The 27,529-nt window shown below is 45.8% G+C and overlaps 2 protein-coding genes across 12 annotated transcripts in view; one reads left to right on the top strand and one right to left on the bottom strand.

Annotated features, from left to right (window-relative positions):
- LOC126984816 (uncharacterized) overlaps positions 1 to 15,582 on the top strand; it is a 56,118-nt gene extending 40,536 nt beyond the window's left edge. Inside the window, exons 2-4 of one of the 8 annotated variants that reach the window (XM_050838946.1) lie at positions 7,036 to 7,203; positions 14,936 to 15,119; positions 15,425 to 15,582. The gene's annotated coding sequence lies outside the window, so the exon portion shown is untranslated. Of the gene's footprint in view, positions 1 to 7,035; positions 7,204 to 9,708; positions 9,936 to 13,284; positions 13,530 to 14,935; positions 15,120 to 15,424 lie in introns of those variants that run through there. The other 7 variants (XR_007737885.1, XR_007737884.1, XR_007737883.1 and 4 more) reach the window with 7 other exon arrangements.
- Positions 10,126 to 26,956, bottom strand: LOC126984825 (uncharacterized). 4 transcript variants are annotated; one of them, XM_050839024.1, is made up of 7 exons: positions 26,936 to 26,956; positions 20,768 to 20,997; positions 16,104 to 16,295; positions 14,849 to 15,011; positions 10,594 to 10,959; positions 10,514 to 10,553; positions 10,133 to 10,273 (listed from the first exon to the last, which is right to left on the bottom strand). In XM_050839024.1, the coding sequence occupies exons 1-5, from the start codon at positions 26,939 to 26,941 to the stop codon at positions 10,879 to 10,881; spliced, it is 672 nt and encodes a 223-aa protein (XP_050694981.1). In that variant the 5' UTR covers positions 26,942 to 26,956; the 3' UTR covers positions 10,133 to 10,273; positions 10,514 to 10,553; positions 10,594 to 10,878. The 4 variants fall into 4 exon arrangements, with proteins under 4 accessions (XP_050694979.1, XP_050694981.1, XP_050694978.1 ...); XM_050839022.1 differs by lacking the exon at positions 10,514 to 10,553 and having other exon boundaries at positions 10,126 to 10,273; positions 10,634 to 10,959; XM_050839021.1 differs by lacking the exon at positions 10,514 to 10,553 and having other exon boundaries at positions 10,147 to 10,273.
- Between the last annotated feature and the right edge of the window lie 573 nt (positions 26,957 to 27,529).

Below are 27,529 nucleotides of genomic sequence, written 5' to 3'. Positions count from 1 at the left end.
CCACTCAAATTCCCTTCCTTTCCACTCAAATTCCCTTCCTTTCCTCAAATTCCTTCTTTTCCACTCAAATTCCTTCCTTTCCTCAAATTCCTTCTTTTCCATTCAAATTCCTTACTTTACTCCACTCTAATTCCCTTCCTTTCCACTCAAATTCTCTTCCTTTCCACTCAAATTCTCTTCCTTTCCTCCACTCAAATTCCCTTCCTTTCCTCCACTCAAATTCCCTTCCTTTCCACTCAAATTCTCTTCCTTTCCTCCACTCAAATTCCCTTCCTTTCCACTCAAATTCCCTTCCTTTCCACTCAAATTCCCTTCCTTTCCTCCACTCAAATTCTCTTCCTTTCCACTCAAATTCCCTTCCTTTCCACTCAAATTCCTTCCTTTCCTCCACTCAAATTCCTTCCTTTCCTCAAATTCCTTCCTTTCCACTCAAATTCCTTCTTTTCACTCAAATTCCTTCCTTTCACTCAAATTCCTTCTTTTCCTCAAATTCCTTCCTTTCCTCCACTCAAATTCCTTCCTTTCCTCAAATTCCTTCCTTTCCACTCAAATTCCTTCTTTTCCACTCAAATTCCTTCCTTTCCACTCAAATTCCTTCTTTTCCACTCAAATTCCTTCTTTTCCACTCAAATTCCTTCCTTTCCACTCAAATTCCTTCATTTCCTCCACTCAAATTCCTTCCTTTCCTCCTCAAATTCCTTCCTTTCCACTCAAATTCCTTCCTTTCCTCCTCAAATTCCTTCCTTTCCTCCACTCAAATTCCTTCCTTTCCTCCACTCAAATTCCTTCCTTTCCACTCAAATTCCTTCCTTTCCTCAAATTCCTTCCTTTCCACTCAAATTCCTTCCTTTCCTCAAATTCCTTCCTTTCCTCAAATTCCTTCCTTTCCACTCAAATTCCTTCCTTTCCACTCAAATTCCTTCCTTTCCACTCAAATTCCTTCCTTTCCTCAAATTCTCTTCCTTTCCTCAGATTTCCTTCCTTTCCTCAAATTCCTTTCCTTTCCTCCACTCAAATTCCTTCCTTTCCTCAAATTTCCTTCCTTTCACTCAAATTCCTTCCTTTCACTCAAATTCCCTTCCTTTCCACTCAAATTCCCTTCCTTTCCACTCAAATTCTCTTCCTTTCCACTCAAATTCCCTTCCTTTCCACTCAAATTCCCTTCCTTTCCTCCACTCAAATTCCCTTCCTTTCCTCCACTCAAATTCCCTTCCTTTCCTCCACTCAAATTCCCTTCCTTTCCTCCACTCAAATTCCCTTCCTTTCCACTCAAATTCTCTTCCTTTCCACTCAGATTTCCTTCCTTTCCACTCAAATTCCTTTCCTTTCCTCCACTCAAATTCCCTTCCTTTCCACTCAAATTCCCTTCCTTTCCACTCAAATTCCCTTCCTTTCCACTCAAATTCCCTTCCTTTCCTCCACTCAAATTCCCTTCCTTTCCACTCAAATTCCCTTCTTTTCCACTCAAATTCCCTTCCTTTCCTCCACTCAAATTCCCTTCCTTTCCACTCAAATTCCCTTCCTTTCCTCCACTCAAATTCCCTTCCTTTCCTCCACTCAAATTCCCTTCCTTTCCACTCAAATTCCCTTCCTTTCCTCCACTCAAATTCCCTTCCTTTCCTCCACTCAAATTCCCTTCCTTTCCTCCACTCAAATTCCCTTCCTTTCCTCCACTCAAATTCCCTTCCTTTCCACTCAAATTCTCTTCCTTACCACTCAAATTCTCTTCCTTTCCTCCACTCAAATTCCTTCCTTTCCACTCAACTTCCCTTCCTTTCCTCCACTCTACTTACCTTCATTTCCACTCAAATTCCCTTCCTTTCCACTCAAATTCCCTTCTTTTCCACTCAAATTCCCTTCCTTTCCACTCAAATTCCCTTCTTTTCCACTCAAATTCCCTTCCTTTCCTCCACTCAAATTCCCTTCCTTTCCACTCAAATTCTCTTCCTTTCCACTCAAATTCTCTTCCTTTCCTCCACTCAAATTCCCTTCCTTTCCTCCACTCAAATTCCCTTCCTTTCCTCCACCCAAATTCTCTTCCTTTCCACTCAAATTCCCTTCCTTTCCACTCAAATTCCCTTCCTTTCCACCACTCAAATTCCCTTCCTTTCCACTCAAATTCCCTTCCTTTCCACTCAAATTCCCTTCCTTTCCACTCAAATTCCCTTCCTTTCCACTCAAATTCTTGCCTTTCCACTCAAATTCCCTTCCTTTCCACTCAAATTCCCTTCCTTTCCACTCAAATTCCCTTCCATTCCACTCAAATTCCCTTCTTGTCCACTCAAATTCCCTTCCTTTCCACTCAAATTCCCTTCCTTTCCACTCAAATTCCCTTCCTTTCCACTCAAATTCCTTCCTTTCACTCAAATTCCTTCCTTTCCACTCAAATTCCCTTCCTTTCCACTCAAATTCCCTTCCTTTCCACTCAAATTCCCTTCCTTTCCGCTCAAATTCCCTTCCTTTCCACTCAAATTCCCTTCCTTTCCGCTCAAATTCCCTTCCTTTCCACTCAAATTCCCTTCCTTTCCTTCACTCAAATTCCCTTCCTTTCCACTCAAATTCCCTTCCTTTCCACTCAAATTCCCTTCCTTTCCTCCACTCAAATTCCCTGCCTTTCCACTCAAATTCCCTCCCTTTCCACCTTTTTCCACTTCTCTTCCACCTCTCCACATACTCCTCTTCCACTTCTATCATTGTCGACTACTCTTCCACCTTTCCAGTTGCTTATCTTCTCCAGTTCAATCTTCTCAAAACTCCACATTCTCTGTACCTCCACTCACCAATCTGTCCCTCTCCACTCATTCCACTCATTCCACTCATTCCCTTCAGATTGGAAAAAGGCTAACGTGACACCGATTTTCAAGAAAGGAGACAAAAAAGTACCAGGTAATTACAGGCCCATTAGTCTAACTTCGGTTGTAGGTAAGCTACTTGAGGGCATAATTAGAGACAAAATTGTGAGTTACCTTGAAAGCCACTCATTGATTGGGGACTCGCAACATGGCTTCCGAAACAAAAGATCCTGCCTATCAAACCTATTAACCTTTTATAACGACCTCTTCACTGTTTATGACGTAACCAAATCACTGGACGTAGTCTATCTTGATTTCCAGAAAGCGTTTGATAAAGTCCCGCATCATAAATTACTTTACAAATTAAAGCAAATAGGTATTGACGGTCAAGTAAACCAATGGATCGCGAATTGGTTGAGCAACAGACAACAAAGAGTAGTGATTGACGGATTTAACTCAGAGTGGGCGCCTGTCACTAGTGGCGTCCCTCAGGGCTCGGTCCTTGGCCCAGTGCTCTTCATTATTTACATCAACGACGTGGATGTTGGACTCAATAACCGCATTAGTAAATTTGCAGACGACACAAAGATTGGTAACTCGGTTCTCACTGACGAAGACAGGCAAAGCCTCCAAGAGGATTTGCACAAAATTTCAGCTTGGTCGGATAGATGGGAGATGCCCTTTAACGTAGACAAGTGCCAGGTCCTTCAAGTTGGAACGAGGAATAAGAAGTTCGAATACGAAATGCGCGGCGTTAAACTCAAAAGCGTTCAATGCGTCAAAGACTTGGGGTCAAAATCGTCCAACCTCAAATTCTCACAGCAATGCATCGATGCAGCAAATAAAGCGAACAGAATGTTGGGCTTCATTAAAAGAAACTTTGTATTCAAGAATAAAGATGTAATACTCCGCTCTACAACAGTTTAGTCAGACCCCACTTGGAATATGCGGTACAGTTTGGTCCCCCACCATGCAAAGGATATTGCTAAATTAGAAGGTGTTCAGCGTCGGGCAACGAAAATGATCCCTTCCTTGCGCAACAAATCCTACGAAGAAAGGCTTTCTATCCTTAACATGTTCTCTCTTGAGAAACGTCGCCTCCGAGGAAAATTGATCGAATGTTTTAAAATACTTAATGGTTTCACGAATGTAGACAGATCAACATTGTTTATGATCGATGACAGTCTGCGCACGAGGAACAATGGCGTAAAACTCAGATGTAGACAAGTAAATTCAGATTGCACCAAATTTTTCTTCACCAACGTTGTAGTGCGAGAATGGAATAAGCTTCCACCTTCAGTGGTCCAGTGTAACACGATTGACTCCTTCAAAAATAAGCTCGACCGTCACTTCCTTCAACTTAATATCAACTAGAGCAGAAATGCAACGTTTTGGAGTCTTCTGATTAATGTAAAATCACTTAGGTTTAAGGACAGACCACCAAGTCTGGACCATGGGGTCTGTGTGGTCTGATTTTCTATGTAAATCTATGTAAATCACTCCACCTCCACCCTTCTATACGCCACTTGCTCCACCTCTCTACCTCTGTAATTTCTAGCTGTTCTCTTCCCTTTACCCCCGAGTACCCCACATAGACCACTTCCTCCACACTCCACTCCTCCACGTCCGCCTGCTCCACCTTGTTACAGTTGCATTTTTTCTTTAACATGTACGTAAAGTTTCTAGCTGCGGTTTATTTCACAAGTCTAGTTTCTTTCAAGTGCCGTCTACTCCACCTAGTCCACCTACTCCACTATTTCTCTTCGTTTCCACTTTCAATCTGCACCACTTCTCCACTCTACTTCTCATCTTACTCCACTTCTCACTCCACTCTTGTTCCATCATATTATACTTGCTCTCCACTTTCTCTAATCATACTCTTTCTCTCCACTTTCAATCTACTCCACTTCACTCTACATTTTTTTTTCAATCCACTCTTCCTCCAGCATATTTACAGCTTGCTCTCCACTTTCTCTAATCATTCTTTCTTTCCAGTTGCATTCTGCACCGCTGTTCCACTTGTTCCGCCCTCCAAATACTCCTTCCTACCTACGGGGGCTTCGTGGTGCAGTGGTTAGCACACTCGGCTCACAACCGAGAGCCCGGGTTCGATTCCCGTGCTGAATTGAAAAAATGGGGGGCTTTTCCGATACCCTACGCCCCTGTCCACCCAACAGTGAATGGGTACCAGGTATCAATCGGGGGTTGTGTCCCGTCTCCTGGGGTCTGTTCCCTTCTCCTATAATTCCTTCCCCTTCTGTCTCTCTCCGGCATATGACCACAGATGTTGTGTCCCGTCTCCTGGGGTCTGTTCCCTTCTCCTATAATTCCTTCCCCTTCTGTCTCTCTCCGGCATATGACCACAGATGTTGCGCCGACTAAACCAAACTTTCCTTCCTACCTCTCCACCCTGCCGACTCTTGTTCCATCATCTCCAGGCTACAGTGCACACAGAATACCAGGAAAGTGCCTTGTGTAGTGATTGGCATTGACATAAAAAGGAGGAAATTTTAGGTAACCACATGGGAAGTCTCTATAGTATCCTGCACTTGAGTGGAAGTAACGGATCATTGTGGAGAAAGTAGATTGGTTCGGCCGATTGCAATAACTCTGTGGTGGACTGGCGAACCGGCTCCTGATGTTGGTGGTCATTGAGCGCCACTTCAGTACCCTGCTTCTGGTTTTAGTCCTGGTCCTCATATTAGGCAGGAAGGTCAACTATTTGGGCTCTAGGACCATGGTATTAACCCAGTAGCTGCGGGGATCATGTTTCTTAACCCAGTAGCAGCGATGGGCCAAATTTGTGGCTTTAACGTGTAGCAGCGACGGGCCAAATTTGTGCCATGATATAACCCCCCAAAATAGATGATACATAATCTGATCACAAATGCTTTGATATATATTATGAAATGGTTTGTGTGAGGGTGATTTTTTCTCATTTTTTTCGATTGGAGGGACCATTAAGAAACATGATCCCCGCTGTTACCGGGTTAAAGGCCCCTCTAAGCAAGAAAAACTAGAAAAAATCATCACTCACGCAAAGCATTTCATAAAATATATCAATGCATTTGGGATCAGTTTATGCATCATCTATTTTTTGGGGTTTATATCATGGCAAAAATTTGGCCCGTCGCTGCTACACGGTAAAGCCACAAATTTGGCCCATCGCTGGTACACGGTAAAGCCACAAATTTGGCCCATCGCTGGTACACGGTAAAGCCACAAATTTGGCCCATCGCTGCTACCGGGTTAAATGTCTCTAGCTCCCACTACGACCGTTTTCGGAGGCCACAGAGATGGTCAGCTTGGCTCTCATAGGTGTTCTTCCCATTCAAGGTGCAGGGGTTGTGTAAGACTATCACTAGGATCACGAAACTCTCCATGAAAGTCCCAGCAACTTCCATTAGAGGCTTTTCAAAGAGGCAAACTGAGGAGCTGCGAAGATGGGCCTCGATCTCTGCCCGTCTTCCCTCGCTGGACTCCCCAAGCACGCAGACTTTGTGACCTACTTGACAGGACTTCCCCTGATGCAGATTCTTGTCTTCGTCCTGTCCTCAGTGGCTCCTGGTGCAATATACCCCACTGCTTCACTCTATCCACTCGTGACCTGTAACCATTGATATTTAGTCCACTTGTACTCCTTAACCCCTTGAATACGAACCTCCTATAAGAAGACACCACCAAGCTGCAGGAATGGAACAAAAAGTGGCTGCTACAATTCAATGAAGAAAATGTACAGTCCTGCACCTTGGGAGAGGATATCCAGCATACCAGTACCACATGGGAAACACTGCACTATCCACCACAGAGGCAGAGAAAGATTTGGGACTATATGTTACCAGGATACCAGTGAAGGCGAAATCTGTGCCAACCGCAGTGAACGGGTTAACTGTTCTACCTTCCACCTACACCACTACCTCCACTCACTCCACATAACCCACCAATAAGATGCTTCCCTCTAAGACTCTGTGGTTGACAAGTGTCGTTGTTCTGAGTGCCTCGTCCCAGCCCAGTGACCCCACAACTTAGTGAAAGGGTTTAGAATTTTCCTTTTTTTTGGGGGGGGGAGAAGAAGGGGAGAATGTATTGTCTTGCTCTCCAGTCTTGGAAGTATTGCTTTGTCTATTTTCTTTCTTATGCATAAAATAAGTATATATTCCCAAGTATCTTCTAGTTCCCTATGCATTTATATATCTTGTTCCCTGTGTGAACTTGTATTGGTTTCCTTTTTGGTTCATTTCAGGCCTTCTCAGGGACAACCAGGAGAAGACGAAGATGAAATTACAAAACCCAGAAGGCTGAAAGAGGAAGTCAGTCAGTCAGTCTACAGTCATTACAAAACCCTGAAGACAAGACTGGAGGAGGAAGTCAGTCTAGTGTCATCCCAAGAGGAGGCGGCCTGAGGTGCCAGGTACGCCAGAAGACAGTGGGTACTTCATTTATACAAAGCTAGAGGCAGGTTTGTCCTCTGGTTTCATTGATAGGCTTGGTAGTTCTAGTGACTGATCATCTGGGAAGGAGTGTTACTGACATATAAGGTTTACATATGTAGTTTGGTCTTCATTAATCTGGAAGGTTTCTCTTGGATTCATGGTGTTGGCCAGACTGTGCTGTCAGTGGTAGGTCCTCTGCAGTGTGGGAGTGAATCAGGTGTTTGAGTTCAGTGGTCAGGTATAGGTCGTGTGGAAAAGGAAAGAAAGGGAGTGTGTGGTGGACAGATGAGATAGAAAGAGGCAGTTGAGGAGAACAGAAGGAACTACAAGAAAATGTTAGAGAGAAATATGATGGAGGCGGCGAGAGAGATGGGAGAGGAAGTACAGGGAGAGCAAGAAGTTGGTTAGGGAAGTAAAGAGAGTGGATGAGGATTTGGGTAGGAAAATATCACCAAAATACCAGAACAAAAAACTTTGCTGGAAAGAAGATAAAAGTGAAATAGGGGAGGAAAGAGTGACATTTGTAGCATGAAGAGGAGAGATGGGTGCCTGTGAGGGGAATAAGGAGATAAGGGAGGTGTGGAAAGAGGAAACTGTAATGAATAAGAGTGTGGGAGGGAGAGCGGAAGTGACCAGTGTAGGAATAAAGATCAGTGTAGGGCGGCCAGATCCACAGGGGAGGCTGGAGAGAGGTGAGATAGAGGAGGCAAAGAAGAAGTTAAAGGTAGGAAAGGCCCCTGGAGCTGATGGCATAACAGATTATTATTACTAGTATTTTTTAACAACTTCGCCTCTAGCACCGGTTGGCTTTCTTCAGGGGCCTAGTGGTCGGCCCAAGCCCATCATGGCACGGGCAATTTTTATAGTGGCGCCATTTATTCCTCACTCATGCTGTGCCCCGGAACTCATTCTTGATTCACTTAGACGGTTTCTTCTAGAGTCCGGGTCTTCAGGACAGCGTGTGGGTAGTCTTGGGCCACTCGGCTGAAGTATGGAGGAGGTGTAGTTGTGGAATGGATATTATGGATATGTAACAGGAACAGGAACAGGGTGAGGTGCCTGAGGGTTGAAGAAAGGCTAGTGTTGTGCTGCTGTACAAAGGGAAAGGAAGCAGAGGTGACTAATAGTTACAGGGGAATAAGTCTACTCAGAGTGGCAGGAAAAGTGTATGGCAGGGTTTTAAATGAGAGGATGAAGAAAGTAACTGTACATGGGCGGTTCTGTGAGAGAAATGAAAGCCAGAGTGGGGGAACTTGGTACAAGGCAGAAAGTGAGAGGTACAGAGGAGTCATTGGTGGCGGACCTGTTTTCAGATGATACAGTACTGTTGGCAGAGAATGAGGGGACACTACAGAGGATAGTGGATGCATTTGACAGGGTGTGTAAGAGGAGGAAGCTGAGTGAATGCTGGAAAGCGCAAGGTTATGGTATTTGAGAGGGCGAGAGAGCAGGTCATTGATATTGCAAAGCCATACAGAGTTAGAGCAAAGCAGAGAGCACGACAAAATGTAAGATAAGGTTAGTGGAGGAGAGAATGGAGGTGACCGAGTTGAAATATTTAAGGACAGTTGTATGTAAGCATGGAAGGTGAGGTGAGGGAAAGAGCAGTGAAGGGCAGACAGGTGGTGGGTGCATTGGGGAGAGTTGTGAGAGGAAGAAGTGTGAGCATGGCGGTAAAGAGGGGAACAAGGAACAGTATTATCCTGCCAACTCTGTCGCATGCATCAGAGACGTGGACATGGAGTGCAGCGCAGCAATCAAGAATACGTGCAGTGGAAATGAGTTGTACAAGAGGTGCGTGTGGTGTGTCAGGATGGCATGGAGGAAGTAATGGAAGTGTGTGTGAGGGGTTTGGTATGGGTTGACAGTGAAGGGAGTGGATTGTGGAGTGGTGGAGTGGGTGGTACGCAGAGATGGTTTGGACACATGATGAGAATGGGGGAGAATGAATTTGTGAAGAGTGTATGAGGGAAGGAAGGCCATGGGGGCACCCGCAGAGGAAGTCGATGGTTCCTTCCAGGAGGTACTTGGGATGAGAAGGGGGCCTGCATGAGACTCGCCTAAAGGGACCCCTGGGCTCTGCGCCGTAGGGTGGGCGAGGCGATGCACCCCCCGGCGTATGCCCCCATTGATATTGATTTTGTAGCTCACTTATGTAATGCAATATTTAGTTTCTTCATCAGTTAATAATAGCATAAAAGTGAATTACGAATGTATTAAAAAATCATTACCAAGCAAACATGACATGCTGAGAGCTGCACCTACAAGTTGTTTTTTAAATGTGCACAATTCCCTTCCCTCCCAATGACTTCAAAGTCTGGTGATGCCACCGTGTTCAGAACATCTCTGTAACCTGCAAGTTTATTTTTGCACTACCTTAACAATCTGATGAAAAATAGGAATATAAAGCACTAGAAACATTTATATAAGAGACAGACTTCAAATAGTGTCTTATTTTGTAGTTAAAAATTTGTTTTTTCAAGCCATCCACAGTCCACTCTTATTCTCCCGTCCACTGAAGAAGGCACCAAGTAAGAGTTGCAAGGCAGAAGTGTGAGCTACAGAAAAAAGTGGCAAGATGCAGTGTGGAGGGCCAGTTTCTCAAGATGAGCCGGAGCAAGGCTGCCTCAAGCTGCTGTCCAATCAGCGAAGAGATCACCTCGGCAGCCCGGCAGGCCACAATGGCAATGTTCAGACTACAACAGCGTTCAGGGAAAACAAAACAACACACATTTCGCGGCAGCCATGAAACTGAATTATTAGCATTAGAGTTTTACTATGGAGATATACATATATTACCACTGTAGTGAAAGACAGAGTATGGAAGGAAAATCACCAAAATTTGTAGAAGTTTAGTAAAATAAATGTTTGCAATATACAAAAAATCTACAAAAAGTGAAAATGACATCCTGAAACTAAGGTGAAGATATGAAAGCAAAATACCTTGCCTGAAAATGTGTGTAAAAACCTGCCTGGGTACACAAGTGCCTGAAAAGGTGTGTAAAAACCTGCCTGGGTACACAAGTGCCTGAAAAGGTGTGTAAAAACCTGCCTGGGTACACAAGTGCCTGAAAATGTGTGTAAAAATCTGCCTGGGTACACAAGTGCCTGAAAATGTGTGTAAAAACCTGCCTGGGTACACAAGTGCCTGAAAATGTGTGTAAAAACCTGCCTGGGTACACAAGTGCCTGAAAATGTGTGTAAAAACCTGCCTGGGTACACAAGTGCCTGAAAATGTGTGTAAAAACCTGCCTGGGTACACAAGTGCCTGAAAATGTGTGTAAAAACCTGCCTGGGTACATGATTGCCTGAAAAGGTGTGTAAAAACCTGCCTGGGTACACAAGTGCCTGAAAATGTGTGTAAAAACCTGCCTGGGTACACAAGTGCCTGAAAAGGTGTGTAAAAACCTGCCTGGGTACACGAGTGCAGAGTAACAGCCACACCCTGCAACACTCAGGATGCAAGTAACTGCTGCACCAATAAATGCTCCCGACAACACTACGTAACACTATAGTATAACCGTAAGCCTTAGGAAATATAAAGGCGTAAATCCATAAGCCTTAGAAAATATAAAGTCCGGAAGTAAGAACTGAATCCCCATTGATCCTCAGCCTGGTATCCTCTGAAGCCTTGGCCCGCCTGAGGACTGGAGTCACTCTGCAGACCTAAACTCCTCCACACACTTGGTGGCCTCAGTGAGGGCAGACATCAGCTCAACGTTGCCTTCCTCCATCTGTAAGGAAACAGACATTGATACAAGGTGACTTGCTGCCACTTCTCTGACTATATTCACCTACTAAGAAATCCCAACACACCCTTATTTTGGGAGCAGCTGTGTGGTACAGATGGGGCACCAGCCCATACACCCAGGCCAGGGGTAACCTTTAATCTTTAGAGCATAGGTCCCCAACCCGCGGCCCGCGAGCACCCTTGGTGCGGCCCGCGGGACTTTACATCATTCAACATTAGGTGCGGCCTGCCGAAGGGCTCCAGGATCGTGTCTGTGGCCCGCGGTGCAGACTGTGGGCACATGACCGGTTTAAAACTTTTTAAATTTCTGCAGTGCTGAGAGAGCCAATGAGCGTGCGCTGTTAAGCCGGCCAATCAGCGTCCACTATGGCGCACTTTTCGGCTTTATAAGGGGGCTTTGGCCATTCAGTTTTCAGTGTCTCTCCCCTGCTCTAGATGACCATATATCATATTTTATATTAAAGGTGGTGGTGGTGTTTTTTGGATGTGGCCCATGGGCTGACGGGGAATGGGCAATGCGACCCTCGAGGTCATTTGGGTTGGGGACCTAGGCTTTAGAGGGCTCCACATTTGGGCTCCTGAAATGTCCTGAGCCTGGTGGCTTCAAAGACGGGAGGACAAGAGTGTTTACCCAAACCCTGTCAGAGAACTGGGTAAATTTCCAGAACATCACCTGTGGGACACTGTTGCGCCATGACGGGCTTGGACCGACCACCAGGCCCCTGAAGAAAGCCTACCAGCGCTACAGGCGGAGATGGGGAGGAAAAAAAAAAAGTCTGAGCAGCGAGAAACTCAGGGCGGTAATGCACAAAAATCAGGATAGTGAGAATTTAGGACTAAGCGCAAAACTCGAGGATCGTGAAACTCGGATTGCGCGAAATTCAAGAGGGCACTGTAGTGGTTACCCTCACTCTGATGCATGGCTGGACCAACTACCTCATTGCCGCGCTTCAAAACTGTCTGCCCCGCCCCCATGGTCTGTCTTTACCCAGAGTACCTCTCCACCCAGGGGCACGGACCAACTACCTCATTACCGCGCTTCAAAACTGTCTGCCCCGCCCCCATGGTCCGTCTTTACCCAGAGTACCTCTCCACCCAGGGGCACGGACCAACTACCTCATTACCGCGCTTCAAAACTGTCTGCCCCGTGGCCACCATCTGTCCCTTCCCAGGGCACCCCACCACCCAGGGCACCCCTCCACCCAGGGCACCCCTCCACCCAGGGCACCAAGAGAACTGAACAAGCCACAGGACCTGCCATTACTCTGCACTACACTACCAAGGTCCTCGCCACACACATGAACAGACAGCACAGTTGTAGTGCGGCGACTATGCCTGATGAACGAGCCTCCCATAACCCACTTAGCCAGTGGGGTACCTCTTTGGCCGACTCGTAAGGAGTGGCTCTCCCGTCACGCTGGTCGCGGGTTCAATCCCAGGCAGCCGCCGAATACCCTGATCTTGATTAATTTCTCGTGTGTTTCGATACACACAGAGGACGTGTTGGAAAATAGAGGAAATAGAAAAATAAAATCCCGGGGCATGACAGTTTTATGCAGTTAAGCCTCCAAACACCTGTACCTTCATCTTGGTCCTAAAGGCTTGCAGTCCCAAAGGCTTGGCCTTCTCATGCAATACCTTGAGAGCCATCCCCAAAACCTTAAGTGACTTGGCGAGGATTACAGCATCGTGGACAAAAACAAAGTCAGTGACCTCATATATGCTCCATAATGAATTTGGCTCACAACTTTGCCTAATACCCAGTCCATACAAGTGTTTAGAAAGGCGATGGAGCAAGGATGCAGCCCTGCGTCACTCCCATATTCACAGGGAAGAAGCTGGACACACACCCACACTTCACAACATTCTCAGTCCCACAGTACAGGCCAGTCAACGGTCCCTGCATGAATCCCACAGAGCTGTAGATCCCAGAGTGTCTACATTATCTTGAGACTAACCTAAGCTGCAGGCCTGCTCTTTCAAAACTCACGTCGGCACTCTACAAGCAAGCAAAGTGCTGGGATACAGTCATTTGTTGGCTTACCAGCGGTGAACCCTGACTACTCAGGCCTCTGCAACTTCAGCAGCTGAGTGCGAATGTGCATAAGATATAGATAGGCAAGCACCATGCCTAGCACACTTAGCAGTGTAATGCCATGGTAGTTGCGAGATGGTGCACTAACCTGTGAGGGAGGCTCGGGGCGGAGCTCTTCAGGGATTGGTAGGTAGGTCGGAGGTCATTTGCATTGAAATGGACTTCGACATCCTCAGATAGACCCCTGACAAACCTCTTCTTGTCTCTCCTCAGGAGAACTCGAGTCCTACGCAACCGAGTGGTAGAATGGTCCCGACTCCTTGGCAGCATATCTCGATATTCTCCAGCATCTCCCCGAGGCAAAGCCACTCCTTGATCTAAGGCATTCTCCAATGCACTCCTTTGCAGCTTCAAAAGTTTCACATTTGAATGCATCCCACAAATCTACAGAGTCCTCAAGGGTGCTGAGCACAATTAACCAATTTAAGACTGCCACTACACACAGGCTTCCCTTGCATTGCAACGGTTTGTTTCACAAGATTTTGCAACTGTCATTGTTTAAGTACTTTTCCCCACTACATGATCCAACTTAAGTACTTTTCCCCACTACATGATCCAACTTAAGTACTTTTCCCCACTACATGATCCAACTTAAGTACTTTTAGGATTGGTTCAGTGAATCACCATCCTCTTAGCCCTTACTTGCTCAAGCCAACAAAGTTCTTGACTAGTTTTCAATTAAACATCATGTGGGAAAATATAGGAAATAGGCAGGAACACCACTTAAATCAAAGCAAGAGAGTTACCTGCTGACCTACCTCAGGATGAGACAAAAAGAGTTGGCCAATACTAATTTAGTATTTAAGAATTCCGGAGAATGAAAGGAGAAGTGTTGAGGTTTAGGTAAAAGAAGTCCAGGGAGTAGCTGGCGAGGTCCAATAGGCTCCAAGGTGCTTTGTTGCGGCTAAAGGACTGCACTGGGCAAAGCAAGTTTGCTCTCAGCCTTTTCTTTTAAATATGCTTTTTAATGTATGTCTTGCTGGAGGCCCGACCACGCGACAGGCTTCCCTGATGCATTCCATCCAGGGAGCCTGCCGTCAGTGACGGGTGCAGGGCAAAGCCTACGGAACCCCTGCACCTTGAAGGAGGAATGGCTCCCTAACCCCTCTTTTGTTTAGGAAAGACAGGCTACACTTCTGTCTTGGGGTTACAGCTGTGGTGTTAGAAGGACAAAGCCAGTCATATCTAGTTTGAACAAGGAATGACAGGCTACACTTGTCTTGGGGGGTATCACTGAGGCACTTGAAGGACAGAGCCAATTATATCTAGTTTGTATGAGAAAAGGTAGGCTACACATTATCACTGAGGCGCTGGGAGGACAAAGACAGTTCTATCTAGTCTGCACGAGGAGAGGCAGGCTGTGTTTCTGTCTTGGGGGTTATAGCTGCAGCATTAGGGGGACAAAGACAGTTCTATCTAGTCTGCACAAGGAAAGGCAGGCTATGTTTCTGTCTTGGGGTTACAGCTGCAGCATTAGGGGACAAAGACAGTTCTATCTAGTCTGCACGAGGAGAGGCAAGGCTACACATCTCAGGCAGAACAAGATACAAGTTGCGAAGGAAAACTCATCCTTGGCACACCACATACTAGGTCACTTTTCCCTTGCATCATATTTCTTGTTCATCCTGTGGTGTGTATCTTGACTTTCCCAGTGCAAACTAGAGCAAAGTTGACTCTGTCCCTTACGCCTCCATTCCTTGTTTGCATAAAGCACGACAATGAATTTCCTGACCAGTGGAATTTGAGTTAATGTATTAATAAGTAAAATGGTACATACAGCATCGAGGATAAGCTTGTAGTTGTTCTTTATCATGATGTTGGTGTTCCGGATCTCCTCCATGGACTGTCTGATCTGCCCGTCCAGGTCAGCCACGTCATCACTCACTTCCTTGCACACAATGTCCTGCTCCGTCTGGTTGCGCTCAAGGTCCTCGAGAACCCTGCAGAGAAAAGACTTGCCTCACCTTATGCAACAGTGAGTGGGTACTGGACACCCGACATCCGTGGTGCCTCAGTATGATCAGCGGGCCATCGTGAGAAATATGTCGGTAAGTTTGCAGATGATACCAGGATCGGTAGAGTAATTGAGTCTGATCAGGACGCTAGTATTCTCCAGGGTGAACTAAACAGATTGTATGACTGGGCAAATAAATGGCAGATGGAGTTCAATGTAGGGAAGTGCAGTATTCTGAGTGTAGGTAGGAACAACCCCTCATAACTATTGCTTAAATGACAATCTTATGTTCTTTCTTAACACTTGCTACCTTACACAGACATGAGTGAATAACGGGATCGCCGGGCCATGACGAGGAATAAAATGGTGCAATTCTTCATCGCTCTTTGCTTTTGGCAGGAAGGTGAAACCTATCTGGAGGACAAAATGCTCCTCTGGAAAAAGTTGGGAGGAACAACTGATACTTGTACAGCAAGGGGAGCAACGGAGCACTTCTCAACCCCTTGACTGTGGATTTCCTGCCAGAAGACATCACCAGGATACAGAAATGGAACAAAGAGTGGCTGCTACAATTTAATATAGAAGAATGTATTCCTGCACCTTGGGAGGGGATATCCAGCACACTGATACCACATGGGAAACACTCCACTATCCACCACAGAGGCAGGGAAAGACCTGGGAGTATGGGTTACCAGGCTACCAGTGAAAGCCAAATCCATGCCAATCGCAGCGGACGTGTTAAAGGGAATGAAGAGACAAAGGAGGTGAGGAGAAGGCATCTCAATTCATGAGGAAAGAGAAGTGACCAGTATGGAAGTAAAGATTCAAGTGGAACAACCACATCATACCTACAAGGGAAGTGTAGAGGAGATAGACGTGGCAATAGAAAAGTTGAGAGAGTGAGTTGGTCGGTTGGCAAAGATATGTGTGGTGAGAGGGCCTGCCAAGACAAGGAAGCCTGGAGGAGCCTCTTCTGCCACGGCGCTCCATTCAGGGGTGGCTGTGTGAGGGTACAGTGTCAAAAAAATAGATGCAAAAGGAAAATGGTTTGTATACTGAAAACTTCATAAAGGCTTACTGTTTCTGCTCCTTGATCTCTTTGTTGAGGCTGTCCTGCTTGAGGTCCCACGCCTGGTGGATGTGTTGCAGCTTGGTTTCTGAGGCTGTGAGCTGCTGAGTTAATTGCAGATTACTCTGTTCTTGGTCCTTGATCTCCTCCTGAAGTTCGGTGACTTGGGAGACCCTCTTCTGGATGGCTGCCTGGATGTCCCTGCCAGGGTACACTGAGGTAAATATTTACACACGCTTCATCTTATTCTTACTGGGCCTGTCACAAGGCTGATCAAAAACATGACTGTGGGAGGCTAAGGATAATAAAGTTGGGAGCATCAGCTGTGCATGGCCACGGTTCTCATCTCTGTACAAGTGGCCCTTGAGCCTGAGGTGGGTGAGAACACAAACAGAAGACACAGGGTCAGCATGACATACAAGTTTACAGTTTACCTTCCCCAGGTTTCCCCAGGTACCCATTTATCCACCAGCCCGAAAGAGAGAATGAACAGCTGGGTGCCTTGTGTGCCTGCCATTTGAACCCTGGCCCACAGATTCATAGTTAGGCACAGTAACCACTGCACCACGGAGATGTTAAAATGAAGCACCTAATTCAAAAGCTGTTTCAAACCAATCGCTGCCATCGGTGGCCCACATCCACGAATTTATCCAATCTTGTTCTGGTACTTTCAACCATGCTTTAACTAAATGAATCGCTGTAATGTCTGTTCCAATTACCCGGCTATTTCCAACCCATTCCTGTCATCTGTGGCCCCCGCCCATAAACTTATCTAACCTGGTTCTGGAACTTTCAATCACATTTACTCAATAAATGGCTGTAAAATCTGTAAAAGTCTCCTGGAATTGAAATTCTTGTTTATCTCCTTCCTTTCTTGCTACTGGTTATTCATGCCCACTGCCAAGATGGTGCTGACCTGCTATTTACTAAAAACACTTATCTGTGGTAAGCCCCTTCATCAAAAGTCTCCCTGTGGTGTGGCTGGCATGCCAGCTACAGCTCCACTAGCTTAAGGCCCGTCCAGACGAGGGGCAGTTGCCCGCCGTGCAAACACTGTTACCACATCATACTAAGCAGCGGGATGACGTCATAAGCACATAAATGAGGAAACAGATCTGGCAACAAACAGTGCTACCAGATGTTGCTGTGTGCCACAGTCCCTACTCCGTTCACCAGGCAAAAACTGGCGGGCAAACTTGTGTCCACACGAGGGGCAGTTGCCTGCCCGGCACTTCCCGTTGATCGTATATTCCTCGCTTGTTAAGAAGGGTTACCAGGTCGAACAGTTGGTGGAGGGTTTTTGCCACTACCAGGCACACATAGCAGACCGGGCAGTCCAGGGCAGGCAGCGGCCGATAGCACAACATGGGCTACAGCAAGGGTGCTGTTCATATAGGTCAATTAATTGCACAGTGGCTTCCCTTGACCACACCTGTTCTTTGCCACACGGGACAGACATGTTCTCCCGTCAAGTGTACGTACAGTGGAAATCTGAAACTGACTGCAGGGGAGTTCCGCAGGTTAACTTCGTGTGTCTGGCAACATGCTCTCTTTATACCAACCATTAAACCAGCAGGTATTGCCTCGCCCACGAGCAAGGGCACTTGGATGATTTGCCCGTAGTTTTCCCGCTTCTGACGTCATCTTTGCTCCCACCATCAAAACAGTTGAAGCAGTATGATATCTGGTAATAGTGTTTGCACGGCGGGCAACTGCCCCTCGTCTGGACGGGGCTTCAGGTTTGACCCTGGCCAGGGCAGCCACTGCACAGCCCACCAAAAAATTATCCTTATTTTCAAGATGGCTGATAAATTGGCAGTGTCTGAGGAGCCTGGAGAAGATACTGTGATGATCTGAAAGTCCCGGCGGCACTGACTCCTGAGATGGAAATGGGCACCGACACAGAGAAATCAAAATACGCTTTTCTTTGCAGTTTCCAAACGGGTGTTCAGTTATGAGCAGTGAGTCGGAGTGGCTTGGAAAGTCAAGGGTAAAGTAACACCTTGTGCAGCCTTTCAGGTGTTTGGTGCACGATGACCTTTACCTCGGCAAACTTGGGGCTCAGTCGTTCTCTTTAGATTTTTTTCTAATCCATAGAAATTAATATAATTCTATAAATATGCAGCTTTATATTCACTATACATTAGTTTGCAATACGTTAAGAATATGAAGTACATGTTAAAGCTGAATCATATTCCATCATCCAATCCATCCTGCTTGTCTGTCTGAGCCAGTCCCAGGAGTGCCCTGCTGCAACCAGCTCTGCACCATAACTCTGTCTAAGTCTCTAATGCTGGGATCACACACCTGCGGTTTTGCCTCTGCGACTCACTGTGATACCGAAAATGTTGGAGTCGCAGCTCATTCGCCATCCGAGAAGCGCGATTTGTTGCGACAAGAAAGATCTCGCGATCCATCACGCCGTGTGCTCAATCTCCGCTCCATTAGTCGTAGACCTTTGCAATCATTGCCCGCGAAGCAAGGAAAGATTGAGTGCGTGTCACAGCTCACTGCAATTATCACAAACTCGTGCAGGATTCATCGCAAGCACATCGTGAGCACCTGCGACGCATGCACGATTATTGCAGTGGATGAAGACTGCTTGACTGGCTCTCATTTCCAGTTCAACTTCACAACAATGTACTGCAATTAACCCCTTCAACACAAGGACGCATATACTGAGTCCTTGCATGCCCCGTACCACATCCGAGGACGTGCATACTGCGTCCAGGCTCGCTTTAGCCAATGTACGAGTTATTTTATCTCTATATTTATGCTTACATCTCAAAATCATCAATTAATTTAAGTTTCTTTATGTGCACCATTTAATTCTGCATGTTTTCATATATAATACAGGATGATTATGTTGAGTTTGTGGCTGAAAACTTGTTATATTCAATAGCGACGTTTGAAATTTGGCGCGCGTGGCGATCCCGGATACGCCGCGGGGCGCTGTTTTGGCCCGGCTGTAGTGAAGGGGTTAATCCTAACCACCTGTTGGGGTGGGTTGAGGGAGGAGGCCTTTTCTTTTAACACTTTTTGTTTTTTTTTTTTTTTTACAGTGTTCTTGTAGTCTGCCAGCCCCTGGTCATACAGGAACGTGTTTTCCTGCAACCATTCCCCCCCAGCTCCCTCTCAACCCCTGCCGGCAGGGACAGCAGTCTCTTCCTCATTTCACATGCCGCCTGGCCCTCTGATTCTTCTTCTTCTTTGTCGGCGCCCTCCTCCTCACTATCTGGTTGGACAGCCACTCCGGATCGGACTTTTGTTCCTGTAAAACAGGCACTGGTGGGGGTGGAGGAGCTGGCAGCGCATGTATCACCTCTTGTGGATTCTCGATTACTTCCATAGCAGGCTGGTCGTCAAGTGTTGAGGGTGTGTTAAACGATGTTGACGATGATGGCGGTGGTTAGGGCCTTGGTGGATTGGTAGGTGTGGGGGCTGGTGGTGAGACTTTGGTCTTCTTAGTCTTCTGGGAGGGGCTGCTGTCCTTCTTCTCCTTCGGCATGATGTAGGCGTCCTGAAGGAGACAAGACGTTGTGTGGCACGCTGTGGTTGGGAGTGGTGGTTGCCAGAGGGAGAGGCAGTCATCACCGGAGCACGGCAGTGTGGAGTCTCAGCGAGGGAGCGTCGCTCGCCCAGTTTATTTATAGGAGATGTCGTTGCGATACCTCGTCGCCACATCTTGCGATGAGAAAGTTGCTAGATTTGCCAACGATTTGTCGCAGGCCACTGCAATCATTGCAGCAATATTGCTGCCGAGTCACAGTGTGCTGAGCTTTCACTGCGATCACGCTGCGTTGAGTTGAGCGATATGGGAATCGCAGAGGCAGTTGCGATCTGTTACGAACATCCCAAAACAAATCGCAGCAGTGGCCGCATCGTGCAATCACCCACGATACGTGGCGACTCTGCTATGCTTCAGAAAGACTCCCTGCAATTCCTGTTACAACTGTTGTAGCGAGAGCGTAGTAGATTGTGATTTCACCACTCTTTTCCCATTTTCAGAATCGCAGCGAGTCGCAGAGGCAAAATCACAGATGTGTGATCCCAGCATAACAGTCTTGCCTGGGCAGGTCGTAGTGTTCCTATTTCTAGTGCTGCTTCCAGTATAGTTTAGTCAGCATACCATTTGCTTCCTCTGTACATCCTTCATCCTCATCATGTAGATTCTGAAATTTATTCTGAATTTATAAACACAATTCTTCTGCCTGACTGCAAGGACATTAGGGAGGTTCATTTTCATAACCTTTTCTGCCTCTTTTCCCTCCCCCTCCCCTGCATAAACAACTAGGAGTAAAAGTCTGGAAGCCATGAGTGAATGACTATTAGTTTAATGGTTTTTACTCTGATTCTGAATGAGTTTGTTGTGGTGAGAGGAGACAAGGAGGCTACAACAAGGGGCAGGAAGCAGCTGTTGAGGGAAGAGGATGGCTGGGCAGAGCACAGCAGAGGCAAGGACTTCAGAGGGAGGTACAAGGAATGAGAGCATCAAAGGGCAGTGCAATGGACACAACTACCTGGAGAAGGTTCATAAATGCCATCGACCTCAATCCAGGGAGGCGATCAAAGAAAAAGAGAAGGACGACTCCATTCTTCCCATTCTGGCAGAGAAGGGAAATCTGAAAACAAAGCAAATGAAACAAACAATTGTAAATATAGACCTCACTTACTTCTCCTTTGACTTTTCCTGCTGGATCTCTCGCAGCATTGCTATGAGCTTGTCCAGTTTCTCCTTGGTTGTATTGATGAAGCTGGCTCTCTGCTGCAGCTGGGCCAGATGATCCTTCTTCTTCTGGTTGTCCTCCTTGAGCACTGCCAACTTCTCGTCCCTCTTCTTGATCTCCTGTTCCTCGCTGGCCTGGATCACAAGGCCCTCCAGCCTCTGCTTCTCACTGCCAGCCTGGTGAAGAAGGGACATCATGCCTTGGGGACAAATTTCTGGCTTATGGTAAATTGAGTGGTTGATGAGTGAAGCAAGGCATTCTGAGATGGTTGAGATGCCTGGTGTGACTGAAAGAGGATGACTTTGTCAAGTGTGTATAGGGGTCTGGGGAGAGGACATCAAGGGTGCAATGGATCAATGGACAAGTAATGGAGGGAGAGAGTTGACAGAGCTGGAGACATTTTCTCTGTGGCCAACCCCTTGGAGGAAGTTCCCACAAGGCAGACAGACACACAGATCACCGGGAAAAAAGGGAGAAAGTGGTAGCAAGAAGTGAGTGGTTCACATGACAAAGAGATGGTGGGACAGGAAGGTGGGAGGTGTGTCTGTCTCATAGTGAAGTAAGATCACTGGTGGTACAGTCTGCAGTATTCTCGTTAATAGTCTAATACTGTGGATAATACAGGAGGCACATGCATGACACAAACACAGAACAGTGCCACAACTCACTGGAACCTTCAGAACCACAACCAACAAGGTGCAATTAACCCGGTAGCAGCGACGGGACAAATTTGTGCCATGATATAAACCCCAAAAATAATGATACATAATCTGATCACAAATGCTTTGATATATATTATGAAATGGTTTGTGTGAGGGTGATTTTTTCTCATTTTTCTCGCTTAGAGGGACCATTAAGAAACATGATCCCCGCTGCTACCGGGTTAAAAAGAGAAATACATTTTCTTGTGTACAGCATGGGAGGCTGCTCAAGGGCAAAGAACAACAACAAAAGCCTGCTGGGCACTGCTCCAGTAAAAGGAAAAGAATGAGTGGCCAGAAAATGTCAAGTATGGGTGGTGTCTTGATACTCTCCTCTTGAAAGAGTACAAGTCACAGACAGGATGAAACACAGACAATGGAAGGCTGTTCCAGTTTATCAGCAAATGAAAGAATGAAGATGCTCATTAACTCTTGCATAAGGAGTTTGGATGAAATAGGGATAAGTGTAGCTGGGCCATGGGAGAGGGGGGGAGGGGGGGTGAGAGGCATGCAGTTAGCAGTCAGAATGAAAATATTGGTGGAGACGATACAGAATGCCCAACCTCGAGGAAGCTGATTTAGCAAGAGGAGATATGAAGTTTCCAGTTAAATCTTAAGTTCAACCCCTTAATAACGATGATGCCGCTGGCGTCATATAGTTCTTTCAGACGCGGGCAACGAGCATGACACCATGCAGTGCCGGAGAGCAAGAAGCTATCTGGAATCTAAAGGGCTCGCGTAACTATGTCTGTTGATGCTAACTGACTAACTGGCACCTATTTTGTCCCTTACCCTGGTAATACCACGACTCTGTGCTAAAAATAGCCTACAGTTCCTGTCTATGCATCATGGCGTCTGCAGAGCAATTATGTTCCCTCAGATGATCTATTTTGATGGTCTTCCTTCAGTTTCTGTTCGTTGTGTGCATGCTGAGCGTAGTCTTGACACCTCCACTGATATACATGGTGTTCTAGATGAACCAATATCTTGTTCACAAGAGTGTTCAGAGGAGAGGGAAGCAGAAGTAGGATTCTTTTAGGAATCATGGAATTCCAGCCAAACAGTCAGTCCAAATCATAATTTGATTTCACAGTGGAGTTATACGGATGATTTTCTAAAACTTTTATTCAATGAGATTCATTCCAGAATGAAAAAAAACTACAAAAAATATTTTTTTGTTTCACTACAACTCTGGCTTTGTAGGCAGCAAATTTCTGGGTCAAAGATTAAAAACTATATTTTTCAGACTCCATTGTGATAAAATAGCAACTTTTCTTCAATAAATTTTCTTGTGCGTCATACCAATAAAACGTTGTAATTTTGGGGGAATCATGCAATTCCAGCCAAACGGTCAGACCAGATCATAATCTGGTTCCACATTTGAGTTACACGGAGGATTTTCTAAAACTTTTGTTCAATGAGATTCATTCCAGCGTGAAAAAAATACAAAAATATACCAAACTATTTTTCAACTTTCACCACAACTTTGGCTCTGTAGGCAGCAAATTTCCGGGTCAAAGATTACAAACTACACTTTTCAGACTCCATCGTCATAAAATGAGCAACTTTTCTTCAATAAATTTTCCTGTATGTCGCACCAGTAAAAAGTTGGAAATTTGGGGGAATCTTGAAATTCCAGCCAAATGCAACACCCTAGAAAATTTCCTATAAAACATCTTTTATGACTTTTTCTCAGTTTCAAAGTGTATTTTCCAGACTTTTGCGTTATGGGGGACCCCCCGAGAAAAACTTTTGCGGTTTAACCCCTTCAGCACCGTCACGTGATAGGGGATGCACTATGATATACTTCCAAGGCTGGCTCTGAATATCTGCCAGGTGCTTCTACTAAGAATAAAGTGATGATGCCTCAGAAAGTAGTGATAGTGACTTAGTAGATGACAGTGATGAGTCTTCAGACACTATGGAGCCAGTGGAGGAACAAGGCTGGCGCCTCATGTCTGACCCTTTCAGTGATACCTGGCCTGACCTGGCGAGCGGTATACGGGCCCGGGTCGGGTAAACGGGAGCGGTGCTGAAGGGGTTAATGGGGTTAAGATAGACTGAAAATGTATATTGTAGAAAAAGGTGACAGCTGAGTGTTATTGAAAAAATGGGGATAAGTGTTTGGAAGATTGTAGAAACTGAGTTTTGAAGCATTGAAGGACATGAAGCTCCTCCTGCCCCATTCAGAAATGATAGCAAGGTCAAGTGTTCTGTAGCATCCAGACTTGTCATGTAATTCATGTTGGGAGGATCTTCTGTTAAAAGATGCTGAAAAATGCAGAGTAGAGTCATCGGTGAATGAGTGGAAAGAACAGTTTGCTTTGGAAAGATCATTAACCCTCACAGCGTCGGCGTCGTACATGTACTACACAGGCTGAGTCACCTTCCCAGCGTCGGCGTCGTACATATACGACGCGACAATTTACGACACACACCGTGACTCAGATGTCATTTTTGACACTTTTCATGACTTAAACCTATGTTTTTTCAGCATTTCTGACATAATGGGAGAAAAAATTTTTTGAAAAGTGCCGACGCTGGGGGGGGTCACGGGTGGGAAATGTTCCGACGCCATGGGGGTTAATGAACAACAGAGTGGGAAACAGAACAGAGCCCAGCAGGACACCACTGTTGATGGGTTTAGGGGAAGAACAGTGGCTGATCCCACTCCCAGAAGATTCAAACGCACCCTTCCACTTCTAACCTTCTATCTGATCGCCAGTATGGGTTCCATATGGGGCGTTCTACTGGCAATCTTCTTGCTCTCTTAACTGACTCTTGGTCATCCTCTCTTAGCCATTTCGGTGAAACTTTCTCAGTTGCACCAGACATATCAAAAGCCTTCGATAGAGTTTGGCACAACTCTTTGCTTTCTAAACTGCCCTCTTTCGGATTCTATCCCTCTCTCTGTTCCTTTATCTCCAGTTTCCTTTCTGGCCGTTCTATCTCTGCGGTGGTAGACGGTCACTGTTCTTCCCCTAAATCTCTCAACAGTGGTGTTCCACAGGGCTCTGTCCTATCACCCACTCTCTTCCTGTTATTCATCAATGATCTTCTTTCCATAACAAACTGTCCTATCCACTCATACGCTGACAACTCCACTCTGCATTATTCAACTTCTTTCAACAGAAGACCATCACAACAGGTAGTACATGACTCCAGACTGGGGGCTGCAGAACGCTTAACCTCAGACCTTGCTATCATTTCTGATTAGGGTAAAAGGAACCTTGTGTCCTTCAATGCCTCAAAAACTCAATTTCTCCACCAATCAATTTGACACAATCTTCCAAACACCTATCCCCTATTCTTCGACAACACTCAGCTGTCACCTTCTTTAACATTAAATATCCTCGGTCTATCCTCAACTCAAAATATTAACTGGAAACTTCACATCTCCTCTCTCACTAAATCAGCTTCCTCAAGGTTGGGCGTTCTGTACCGTCTCCGCCAGTTCTTCTCCCCTGCACAGTTGGTATCTATATACAGGGGCCTTGTCCGCCCTCATATGGAGTATGCATCTCACGTGTGGGGAGGCTCCACTCACACAGCTCTTCTGGACAGAGTGGAGTCTAAGGCTCTTCGTCTCATCAGTTCTCCTCCTCTTACTGATAGTCTTCTACCCCTTAAAATCCACCGCCATGTTGCCTCTCTTTCTATCTTCTGTCGATATTTCCACGCTGACTGCTCTTCTGAACTTGCTAACTGCATGCCTCCCCCCCTCCCGCGGCCTCGCCACACACGACTTTCTACTCAAGCTCGTCCCTATACTGTTCAAACCCCTTATGCAAGAGTTAACCAGCATCTTCACTCTTTCATCCCTCACGCTGGTAAACTCTGGAACAACCTTCCTTCATATGTATTTCCTCCTGCCTACGACTTGAACTCTTTCAAGAGGAGGGTATCAGGACACCTCTCCTCCCGAAATTGACCTATCTTTCGGCCACTCCTCTGTACTCTTTTTAGGAGCAGTAAGTAGCGGGCTTTTTTTTTTTCATTATTGTTTTCTTTTTTTTTATGCCCTTGAGCTGTCACCTTTGCTGTAGGGAAAAAAAAAAAAAAAGAAAAAAAAAAACTGTCAAGTGGAGCATCATACATAAAACCAGTGAAACTTGTACATATGGAACAGACACTTGCTCCAGCCTTGTCCTTAAGCCGCGAATTTTGAAAAATCAACCGCTTTGGTGTGAATCGCCATAACTCCCTTATTTCTGGGGCAACAGAAAAGATATTAGTGTCAATTGACGGCAAAATGCAAGGGCTATATTTTATAATTAGCGACTGGGCTCAAAAATTGACTCAAAAGTTTTGAGTTCCCATTGAGTACCCATTTTTTGAGAATTTCACAAAACTTATTTAACAAATGATTTAGCCCTGCCAATGTGCTTTCCAAAATAGTGCATAACATATCCCTACTCCCAGTAGTTTCGTCGCTAGAGCTCAAAACATAAACCTTGTCGAGAGCGATTTTGACGAACGCCAGGCATTTTGCCGTTTTTGTCTAGTGTGGCCTTGCTATTGCCTCTAGAAGGCTGTAATTGAGCATGTAGCCCCTCTTGACAATGTAGTCTGACCAGCTTGAAGGATGTTTGATAGCTCCATTCTAAGTTTGTCGTTGAGCCGTCACAAAATAGTCTGTTTTTCGTCCCTTTCACAGCGATTTGGACACATCTTAGATTTTTTGCTTATAACTTTTTTATTTATTTAATGTTTTCCAATTTTTCTTTTCTGATTATTAATCTGTATTAAAAGAGCTTTCATTTGCCATCAAGCACGCCTTCCTAGCTTCAGTAGTTTTCGCTCGAGCTCGACCGTAAGTCGCGACGAAAATTCACCAAATCTGACTCATTTCACGCGACGCGATGAAAAACCTTCCTGACGCCACAAAAACTAAAATATCTGCATAAAAATTCATATATGAACACTTCAATATGTTGACTATCTTGTATTAAAACCATTTTAAGATACAGTCACCTCTCGATTAACGCGAGGGTTACGTTCCTGGAGATGTCGCGTTATTTAAAATCGCATTATTTAAACATAATTTCCCCATAGGAAACAATGGTAATAGGGGGGTTATGTTCCTGGACACTGGGAAGGTCTGCCTATTTTGGGGATTTTGTTACTCTAACCTTAAAAAATAAAAATAAATAAATAATACATTAGTGGGTCACGGAAACAGCAAGGCCGCACGTTGTCATTTTGTTTAAATCCCCTCCTCACCCCATGCCCCCGTCACCGGCCGCTCCCTTCACCTCCACCACTCCGCCTCGCTTGCCTCCCTCCTCTTCCTTTGACTGCGGATGCCGTTGGTGACAAGGATGACTCCTTTGAGTTGGAGTTTTCTAAAGAAAGAATTCCTGCATTGCATTGATGAGTCGCTGACACAACAAAGACGCGTCCCCGCACTCACCATCATCGCTTTGTTGATGCGTCACTGGTCGTCGTCTGCCGGGTCCTTGCCCCTCTCCCTCTCGTCCCTCCTCACCCCGTCCTTCCACCTCCTGTGAGGCGGTGAAAGGATGGGGTGGGGAGGGAGAGGGGAGGGCGGGGTGGGAGTTCGGCGGACGGCGGTGGCGACCAGTGACGCATCAACAGGGTGGTGATGGTGGGTGTGGATCAAGGTTTACGTTTCGAGCTCTAGCGACGAAACTAATGGGAGCAGGGAAACGTTCACCATTTTGGAAAGCACATTGGCAGGGCTAAATCATTTGTTAAATAACTTTTTTGAAATTCTCAAAAAATGAGTGGATTTCAAGGTTGGGAACTCAAAAATACATTTTTTATTGTTTCTTTTTGCGAATTTATTTGATTTTCGACCCTTTAGAGTCAATTTTTTAAGCCCAGTTGCTAATTATAAAATATAGCCCTTGCATTTTGCCGTCAAGTGATACCAATAACTTTTCTGAAGCCCCAGAAATAAGGGAGTTAGGGCGATTCGCACCAAAGCGGTTGATTTATCAAAATTCGCGGCTTAAGGACAAGGGCGCCGCAAGATCAAAAGAGA

This window comes from Eriocheir sinensis, chromosome 57 (genome assembly GCF_024679095.1).
Source record: "Eriocheir sinensis breed Jianghai 21 chromosome 57, ASM2467909v1, whole genome shotgun sequence".
NCBI lineage: Eukaryota > Metazoa > Arthropoda > Malacostraca > Decapoda > Varunidae > Eriocheir > Eriocheir sinensis.
This window is presented reverse-complemented; position numbering and strand designations above follow the sequence as displayed.